This window comes from Gobio gobio (genome assembly GCF_949357685.1).
Source record: "Gobio gobio genome assembly, chromosome: 6".
Classification (NCBI taxonomy): domain Eukaryota; kingdom Metazoa; phylum Chordata; class Actinopteri; order Cypriniformes; family Gobionidae; genus Gobio; species Gobio gobio.
This window is the reverse complement of record NC_137102.1, coordinates 61772787-61783546: the sequence shown is the minus strand read 5'-3', so window position 1 is coordinate 61783546 and position 10760 is coordinate 61772787. Positions and strand designations below refer to the sequence as shown.

Below are 10760 nucleotides of genomic sequence, written 5' to 3'. Positions count from 1 at the left end.
AGGGAACGATCAGACAGTGCACTATATAGGGGATAGGGAACGATCAGACAGTGCACTATATAGGGGATAGGGAATGATCAGACAGTGCACTATATAGGGGATAGGGAACGATCAGACAGTGCACTATATAGGGGATAGAGAACGATCAGACAGTGCACTATATAGGGAATAGGGAACGATCAGACAGTGCACTATATAGGGGATAGAGAACGATCAGACAGTGCACTATATAGGGGATAGGGAACGATCAGACTGTGCACTATATAGGGGATAGGGGACGATCAGACAGTGCACTATATAGGGGATAGGGAACGATCAGACAGTGCACTCTATAGGGGATAGGGAACGATCAGACAGTGCACTATATAGGGGATAGGGAACGATCAGACAGTGCACTATATAGGGGATAGGGAACGATCAGACTGTGCACTATATAGGGGATAGGGAACATCAGACAGTGCACTATATAGGGGATACGGAACGATCAGACAGTGCACTATATAGGGGATAGGGAACGGTCAGACAGTGCACTATATAGGGGATAGGGAACGGTCAGACAGTGCACTATATAGGGGATAGGGAACGGTCAGACAGTGCACTATATAGGGGATAGGGGACGATCAGACAGTGCACTATATAGGGGATAGGGAATGATCAGACAGTGCACTATATAGGGGATAGGGGACGATCAGACAGTGCACTATATAGGGGATAGGGAACGATCAGACAGTGCACTCTATAGGGGATAGGGAACGATCAGACAGTGCACTATATAGGGGATAGGGAACGATCAGACAGTGCACTATATAGGGGATAGGGAACGATCAGACAGTGCACTATATAGGATAGGGAACGATCAGACAGTGCACTATATAGGGGATAGGGAACGATCAGACAGTGCACTATATAGGGGATAGGGAACGATCAGACAGTGCACTCTATAGGGAATAGGGAATGATCAGACAGTGCTCTATATAGGGGATAGGGAACGATCAGACTGTGCACTATATAGGGGATAGGGAACGATCAGACAGTACACTCTATAGGGGATAGGGAACGATCAGACAGTGCACTCTATAGGGAATAGGGAACGATCAGACAGTGCACTCTATAGGGAATAGGGAATGATCAGACAGTGCACTCTATAGGGGATAGGGAACGATCAGACAGTGCACTATATAGGGGATAGGGAACGATCAGACAGTGCTCTATAGGGGATAGGGAACGATCAGACAGTGCACTATATAGGGGATAGGGAACGATCAGACAGTGCACTATTTAGGGGATAGGGAACGATCAGACAGTGCACTCTATAGGGAATAGGGAATGATCAGACAGTGCTCTATATAGGGGATAGGGAACGATCAGACTGTGCACTATATAGGGGATAGGGAACAATCAGACTGTGCACTATATAGGGGATAGGGAACGATCAGACTGTGCACTATATAGGGGATAGGGAACGATCAGACAGTGCACTATATAGGGGATAGGGAACGATCAGACAGTGCACTATATAGGGGATAGGGAACGATCAGACAGTGCACTATTTAGGGGATAGGGAACGATCAGACAGTGCACTCTATAGGGAATAGGGAATGATCAGACAGTGCTCTATATAGGGGATAGGGAACAATCAGACTGTGCACTATATAGGAGATAGGGAACGATCAGACAGTGCACTATATAGGATAGGGAACGATCAGACAGTGCACTCTATAGGGGATAGGGAACGATCAGACAGTGCACTATATAGGGGATAGGGAACGATCAGACAGTGCACTATATAGGGGATAGGGAACGATCAGACAGTGCACTATATAGGATAGGGAACGATCAGACAGTGCACTATATAGGGGATAGGGAACGATCAGACAGTGCACTATATAGGGGATAGGGAACGATCAGACAGTGCACTCTATAGGGAATAGGGAATGATCAGACAGTGCTCTATATAGGGGATAGGGAACGATCAGACTGTGCACTATATAGGGGATAGGGAACGATCAGACAGTACACTCTATAGGGGATAGGGAACGATCAGACAGTGCACTCTATAGGGAATAGGGAACGATCAGACAGTGCACTCTATAGGGAATAGGGAATGATCAGACAGTGCACTCTATAGGGGATAGGGAACGATCAGACAGTGCACTATATAGGGGATAGGGAACGATCAGACAGTGCTCTATAGGGGATAGGGAACGATCAGACAGTGCACTATATAGGGGATAGGGAACGATCAGACAGTGCACTCTATAGGGAATAGGGAATGATCAGACAGTGCTCTATATAGGGGATAGGGAACGATCAGACTGTGCACTATATAGGGGATAGGGAACAATCAGACTGTGCACTATATAGGGGATAGGGAACGATCAGACTGTGCACTATATAGGGGATAGGGAACGATCAGACAGTGCACTATATAGGGGATAGGGAACGATCAGACAGTGCACTATATAGGGGATAGGGAACGATCAGACAGTGCACTATTTAGGGGATAGGGAACGATCAGACAGTGCACTCTATAGGGAATAGGGAATGATCAGACAGTGCTCTATATAGGGGATAGGGAACAATCAGACTGTGCACTATATAGGGGATAGGGAACGATCAGACTGTGCACTATATAGGGGATAGGGAACGATCAGACAGTGCACTATATAGGGGATAGGGAACGATCAGACAGTGCACTATATAGGGGATAGAGAACGATCAGACAGTGCACTATATAGGGGATAGGGAATGATCAGACAGTGCACTATATAGGGGATAGGGAACGATCAGACAGTGCACTATATAGGGGATAGGGAACGATCAGACTGTGCACTATATAGGGGATAGGGAACGATCAGACAGTGCACTCTATAGGGGATAGGGGACGATCAGACAGTGCACTCTATAGGGGATAGGGGACGATCAGACTGTGCACTATATAGGGGATAGAGAACGATCAGACAGTGCACTATATAGGGGATAGGGAACGATCAGACAGTGCTCTATAGGGGATAGGGAACGATCAGACAGTGCACTATATAGGGGATAGGGAACGATCAGACAGTGCACTATATAGGGGATAGGGAACGATCAGACAGTGCACTATATAGGGGATAGGGAACGATCAGACAGTGCACTATATAGGGGATAGGGAACGATCAGACAGTGCACTATATAGGGGATAGGGAACGATCAGACAGTGCACTATATAGGGGATAGGGAACGATCAGACAGTGCACTATATAGGGGATAGGGAACGATCAGACAGTGCACTCTATAGGGGATAGGGGACGATCAGACTGTGCACTATATAGGGGATAGAGAACGATCAGACAGTGCACTATATAGGGGATAGGGAACGATCAGACAGTGCTCTATAGGGGATAGGGAACGATCAGACAGTGCACTATATAGGGGATAGAGAACGATCAGACAGTGCACTATATAGGGGATAGAGAACGATCAGACAGTGCACTATATAGGGGATAGGGAACGATCAGACAGTGCACTATATAGGGGATAGGGAACGATCAGACAGTGCACTATATAGGGGATAGGGAACGATCAGACAGTGCACTCTATAGGGGATAGAGAACGATCAGACAGTGCACTATATAGGGAATAGAGAACGATCAGACAGTGCACTATATAGGGGATAGGGAACGATCAGACAGTGCACTATATAGGGGATAGGGAACGATCAGACAGTACACTCTATAGGGGATAGAGAACGATCAGACAGTGCACTATATAGGGGATAGAGAACGATCAGACAGTGCACTATATAGGGGATAGGGAACGATCAGACAGTGCACTCTATAGGGGATAGAGAACGATCAGACAGTGCACTATATAGGGAATAGGGAACGATCAGACTGTGCACTATATAGGGGATAGGGAACGATCAGACAGTACACTCTATAGGGGATAGAGAACGATCAGACAGTGCACTATATAGGGGATAGAGAACGATCAGACAGTGCACTATATAGGGGATAGGGAACGATCAGACAGTGCACTATATAGGGGATAGGGAACGATCAGACAGTACACTCTATAGGGGATAGAGAACGATCAGACAGTGCACTATATAGGGGATAGAGAACGATCAGACAGTGCACTATATAGGGGATAGGGAACGATCAGACAGTGCACTCTATAGGGGATAGAGAACGATCAGACAGTGCACTATATAGGGAATAGGGAACGATCAGACTGTGCACTATATAGGGGATAGGGAACGATCAGACTGTGCACTATATAGGGGATAGGGAACGATCAGACTGTGCACTATATAGGGGATAGGGGACGATCAGACAGTGCACTATATAGGGGATAGGGAACGATCAGACAGTGCACTCTATAGGGGATAGGGAACGATCAGACAGTGCACTATATAGGGGATAGAGAACGATCAGACAGTGCACTATATAGGGAATAGGGAACGATCAGACAGTGCACTATATAGGGGATAGAGAACGATCAGACAGTGCACTATATAGGGGATAGGGAACGATCAGACTGTGCACTATATAGGGGATAGGGGACGATCAGACAGGGCACTATATAGGGGATAGGGAACGATCAGACAGTGCACTATATAGGGGATAGGGAACGATCAGACAGTGCACTATATAGGGGATAGGGAACGATCAGACAGTGCACTCTATAGGGGATAGGGAACGATCAGACAGTGCACTATATAGGGGATAGGGAACGATCAGACAGTGCACTATATAGGGGATAGGGAATGATCAGACAGTGCACTATATAGGGGATAGGGAACGATCAGACAGTGCACTATATAGGGGATAGAGAACGATCAGACAGTGCACTATATAGGGAATAGGGAACGATCAGACAGTGCACTATATAGGGGATAGAGAACGATCAGACAGTGCACTATATAGGGGATAGGGAACGATCAGACTGTGCACTATATAGGGGATAGGGGACGATCAGACAGTGCACTATATAGGGGATAGGGAACGATCAGACAGTGCACTCTATAGGGGATAGGGAACGATCAGACAGTGCACTATATAGGGGATAGGGAACGATCAGACAGTGCACTATATAGGGGATAGGGAACGATCAGACTGTGCACTATATAGGGGATAGGGAACATCAGACAGTGCACTATATAGGGGATACGGAACGATCAGACAGTGCACTATATAGGGGATAGGGAACGGTCAGACAGTGCACTATATAGGGGATAGGGAACGGTCAGACAGTGCACTATATAGGGGATAGGGAACGGTCAGACAGTGCACTATATAGGGGATAGGGGACGATCAGACAGTGCACTATATAGGGGATAGGGAATGATCAGACAGTGCACTATATAGGGGATAGGGGACGATCAGACAGTGCACTATATAGGGGATAGGGAACGATCAGACAGTGCACTCTATAGGGGATAGGGAACGATCAGACAGTGCACTATATAGGGGATAGGGAACGATCAGACAGTGCACTATATAGGGGATAGGGAACGATCAGACAGTGCACTATATAGGATAGGGAACGATCAGACAGTGCACTATATAGGGGATAGGGAACGATCAGACAGTGCACTATATAGGGGATAGGGAACGATCAGACAGTGCACTCTATAGGGAATAGGGAATGATCAGACAGTGCTCTATATAGGGGATAGGGAACGATCAGACTGTGCACTATATAGGGGATAGGGAACGATCAGACAGTACACTCTATAGGGGATAGGGAACGATCAGACAGTGCACTCTATAGGGAATAGGGAACGATCAGACAGTGCACTCTATAGGGAATAGGGAATGATCAGACAGTGCACTCTATAGGGGATAGGGAACGATCAGACAGTGCACTATATAGGGGATAGGGAACGATCAGACAGTGCTCTATAGGGGATAGGGAACGATCAGACAGTGCACTATATAGGGGATAGGGAACGATCAGACAGTGCACTATTTAGGGGATAGGGAACGATCAGACAGTGCACTCTATAGGGAATAGGGAATGATCAGACAGTGCTCTATATAGGGGATAGGGAACGATCAGACTGTGCACTATATAGGGGATAGGGAACAATCAGACTGTGCACTATATAGGGGATAGGGAACGATCAGACTGTGCACTATATAGGGGATAGGGAACGATCAGACAGTGCACTATATAGGGGATAGGGAACGATCAGACAGTGCACTATATAGGGGATAGGGAACGATCAGACAGTGCACTATTTAGGGGATAGGGAACGATCAGACAGTGCACTCTATAGGGAATAGGGAATGATCAGACAGTGCTCTATATAGGGGATAGGGAACAATCAGACTGTGCACTATATAGGAGATAGGGAACGATCAGACAGTGCACTATATAGGATAGGGAACGATCAGACAGTGCACTCTATAGGGGATAGGGAACGATCAGACAGTGCACTATATAGGGGATAGGGAACGATCAGACAGTGCACTATATAGGGGATAGGGAACGATCAGACAGTGCACTATATAGGATAGGGAACGATCAGACAGTGCACTATATAGGGGATAGGGAACGATCAGACAGTGCACTATATAGGGGATAGGGAACGATCAGACAGTGCACTCTATAGGGAATAGGGAATGATCAGACAGTGCTCTATATAGGGGATAGGGAACGATCAGACTGTGCACTATATAGGGGATAGGGAACGATCAGACAGTACACTCTATAGGGGATAGGGAACGATCAGACAGTGCACTCTATAGGGAATAGGGAACGATCAGACAGTGCACTCTATAGGGAATAGGGAATGATCAGACAGTGCACTCTATAGGGGATAGGGAACGATCAGACAGTGCACTATATAGGGGATAGGGAACGATCAGACAGTGCTCTATAGGGGATAGGGAACGATCAGACAGTGCACTATATAGGGGATAGGGAACGATCAGACAGTGCACTCTATAGGGAATAGGGAATGATCAGACAGTGCTCTATATAGGGGATAGGGAACGATCAGACTGTGCACTATATAGGGGATAGGGAACAATCAGACTGTGCACTATATAGGGGATAGGGAACGATCAGACTGTGCACTATATAGGGGATAGGGAACGATCAGACAGTGCACTATATAGGGGATAGGGAACGATCAGACAGTGCACTATATAGGGGATAGGGAACGATCAGACAGTGCACTATTTAGGGGATAGGGAACGATCAGACAGTGCACTCTATAGGGAATAGGGAATGATCAGACAGTGCTCTATATAGGGGATAGGGAACAATCAGACTGTGCACTATATAGGGGATAGGGAACGATCAGACTGTGCACTATATAGGGGATAGGGAACGATCAGACTGTGCACTATATAGGGGATAGGGAACGATCAGACAGTGCACTATATAGGGGATAGGGAACGATCAGACAGTGCACTATATAGGGGATAGAGAACGATCAGACAGTGCACTATATAGGGGATAGGGAATGATCAGACAGTGCACTATATAGGGGATAGGGAACGATCAGACAGTGCACTATATAGGGGATAGGGAACGATCAGACTGTGCACTATATAGGGGATAGGGAACGATCAGACAGTGCACTCTATAGGGGATATAGAACGATCAGACAGTGCACTATATAGGGGATAGGGAACGATCAGACAGTGCACTATATAGGGGATAGGGAATGATCAGACAGTGCACTTTATAGGGGATAGGGAACGATCAGACAGTGCACTATATAGGGGATATGGAACGATCAGACTGTGCACTATATAGGGGATAGGGAACGATCAGACAGTGCACTATATAGGGGATAGGGAATGATCAGACAGTGCACTATATAGGGGATAGGGAACGATCAGACAGTGCACTATATAGGGGATAGGGAACGATCAGACAGTGCACTATATAGGGGATAGGGAACGATCAGACAGTGCACTATATAGGGGATAGGGAACAATCAGACAGTGCACTATATAGGGGATAGGGAACGATCAGACAGTGCACTATATAGGGGATAGGGAACGATCAGACAGTGCACTATATAGGGGATAGGGAATGATCAGACAGTGCACTATATAGGGGATAGGGAACGATCAGACAGTGCACTATATAGGGGATAGGGAACGATCAGACAGTGCACTATATAGGGGATAGGGAACGATCAGACAGTGCACTATATAGGGGATAGGGAACGATCAGACAGTGCACTATATAGGGGATAGAGAACGATCAGACAGTGCACTATATAGGGGATAGGGAACGATCAGACTGTGCACTATATAGGGGATAGGGAACGATCAGACAGTGCACTATATAGGGGATAGGGAACGATCAGACAGTGCACTATATAGGGGATAGGGAACGATCAGACAGAAATTATGTTTTATACGTCATAATATGAGATTAAAAAGTCGAACTATTTAATCGAATAATTAGGACTTTAAGTCATTATTTCAACTGTTTATGTCATAATTATGATTTACCAAAGCATTATATTTTTAACTAAAATAATTCTGAAGCATTCATTAATCTTAATGTTAACGTCTACATTTACTAATACAATATCTGTTGATATTTAATGGACCTGAGCTGAGCTGACATGAACAGCTGCATTTTTATTAACACAGTGAAAAATGGATAGAATAGTAGAAATGAAAGTTATGAACAGGCAGACATTTGTTGATCCATACAATATATTTGATCATGTACAATATGAACTCAAGAACCCAGTACAAGATGATTGTCCGGAATAAATATCACAGCACACCTTCAAATATTTACAGTATAAACAAACAATATTAAAAACACATGTGCAAACAATAAGACGGAAAAAGAAAAGCTGCGTAAAGAACGAGCGATGGGAAGCTTTGGACCGATGATGCTTTCAAAATGTACACGACACAATCACACACTCATCAAACACTTGCTCATGTGTTCCTCTAGAACCAGTGAATCTCCATCGGTCTGCTCAGCACAAACACGCCTCATTAATATGCAAATCAGGCTCATTACAGACGTGACATATTCATGAGCATCTCAATCGTCTGCTGCATCCGCAGAATTGTAATTCCTTTAGTGTGTGCAAATAAACAACACTTCATTCTGCTGGATAAGAGCATAAAACACTTCTGGACAAACATCTAACCATTCATAAATCAAGACGCATTTACTGGAGAAGAGAAATGACTGGAGATATGAAGACTTCTCCTCATCTCCCTCCTGCACTTTAAAAGTTACATTTTATGCATTTTATGTGGTCTAAGATGAGTGCTCGTCAATGTCTAAATGATCGAGGCGGCCAATCAGATCAAAGAAGGCGGGGCTTACTGTCACTGTCTCAGCAACGAGAGTTTGTGGAAAGATAAGTAGATGCAATTCCTTTATTGTTATTATAAGCCGAAAACTCCGCCTATGCTTGCAGCTCTTCTCTATTAACAGAAATGTCTCCGAAATGAACAAAAATGCCCCTGAAATGAACAAAAATGCCCCTGAAATGAACAAAAATGTCTCCGAAATGAACAAAAATGCCCCTAAAATAAACAGAAAGGCCCTAAAAAAAGAGAAAAAATGTCTCCGAAATGAAAAAAAGGCCCCCAATAGGAACAAAAAAGGCCCCGAAATGAACATAAATGCCCCCCAAAATGAACATAAATGTCCCCAGAGTGAACAAAAATGCCCCCAAAATGAACAGAAATGGCCCCAGAGTGTACAAAAAGGCCCACAAAATGAACAAAAATGCCCCTAAAATAAACAGAAAGGCCCTAAAAAAAGAGAAAAAATGTCTCCGAAATGAAAAAAAGGCCCCCAATAGGAACAAAAAAGGCCCCGAAATGAACATAAATGCCCCCCAAAATGAACATAAATGTCCCCAGAGTGAACAAAAATGCCCCCAAAATGAACAGAAATGGCCCCAGAGTGTACAAAAAGGCCCACAAAATGAACAAAAATGCCCCTGAAATAAACAGAAAGGCCCTAAAAAAAGAAAAAAAAATGTCTCCGAAATGAAAAAAAGGCTCCCAATAGGAACAAAAATGCCCCCAAAATGAATGAACAAACCGAAATGACATTTGATTGACATTTAAACCTTCCCCTCCCTCTGCAGCTTCTCTTCTCTGATGATGAGGGCGGGGCCACCTGTCACTCACATGAGATCAGCCAATAGCAAACCACAACCATCCAATCAGTTCCCCACAGACACACTCAAGCCCCGCCCCTACATCTGCTCTTGTTTGAGAAGCGCTTCACTCGATATGCGGCACACTAGAGGAGAGAAGACGAGCATCGCTATCATGATGACTTTAATCTCTCCAGTCGTTTCTCTTCTCCAGTGATGGAGTCCTGATGTGAGGATGGAGAACGAGACCGAAGTGAGTCGGGATAGTCCAGGATAGTCCAGGATAGTCCAGGATAGTTTGGGATAGTCCAGGATAGTCCAGGATAGTCCAGGATAGTCCAGGATAGTTTGGGATAGTCCAGGATAGTCCAGGATAGTTTGGGATAGTCGGACACGGTAGAGACGGAGGCAGGAGTTGAATCTGTTCTTCACAGTCTTGATGAAGTTTTTCATTTTAAAGATATACAAGCCGACTGTACACACACACACACACACACACACACACACACACACACACACACACACACACACACACACACACACACACACACACACACACACACACACACACACACACACACACACACACACACTGCTGGAGTTAGCCTGAGTTCAGATACTCCAGCGCCACCTCGTAGCAGAACTTGTACTGATCCTGAAAGAC

At 45.2% G+C, this 10760-nt stretch overlaps 1 protein-coding gene across 1 annotated transcript in view; it reads right to left on the bottom strand.

Annotated features, from left to right (window-relative positions):
- Positions 1 to 8663: 8663 nt before the first annotated feature.
- LOC307128449 (receptor-type tyrosine-protein phosphatase mu) overlaps positions 8664 to 10760 on the bottom strand; it is a gene marked incomplete at its 5' end in the record, with an annotated part of 357404 nt that continues 355307 nt past the window's right edge. The window contains one exon of the mRNA XM_079820324.1: positions 8664 to 10751. Within this exon, the coding sequence (XP_079676450.1) occupies positions 10698 to 10751 (54 nt within the window). The 3' untranslated portion in view covers positions 8664 to 10697. The remainder of the gene's footprint in view (positions 10752 to 10760) is intronic.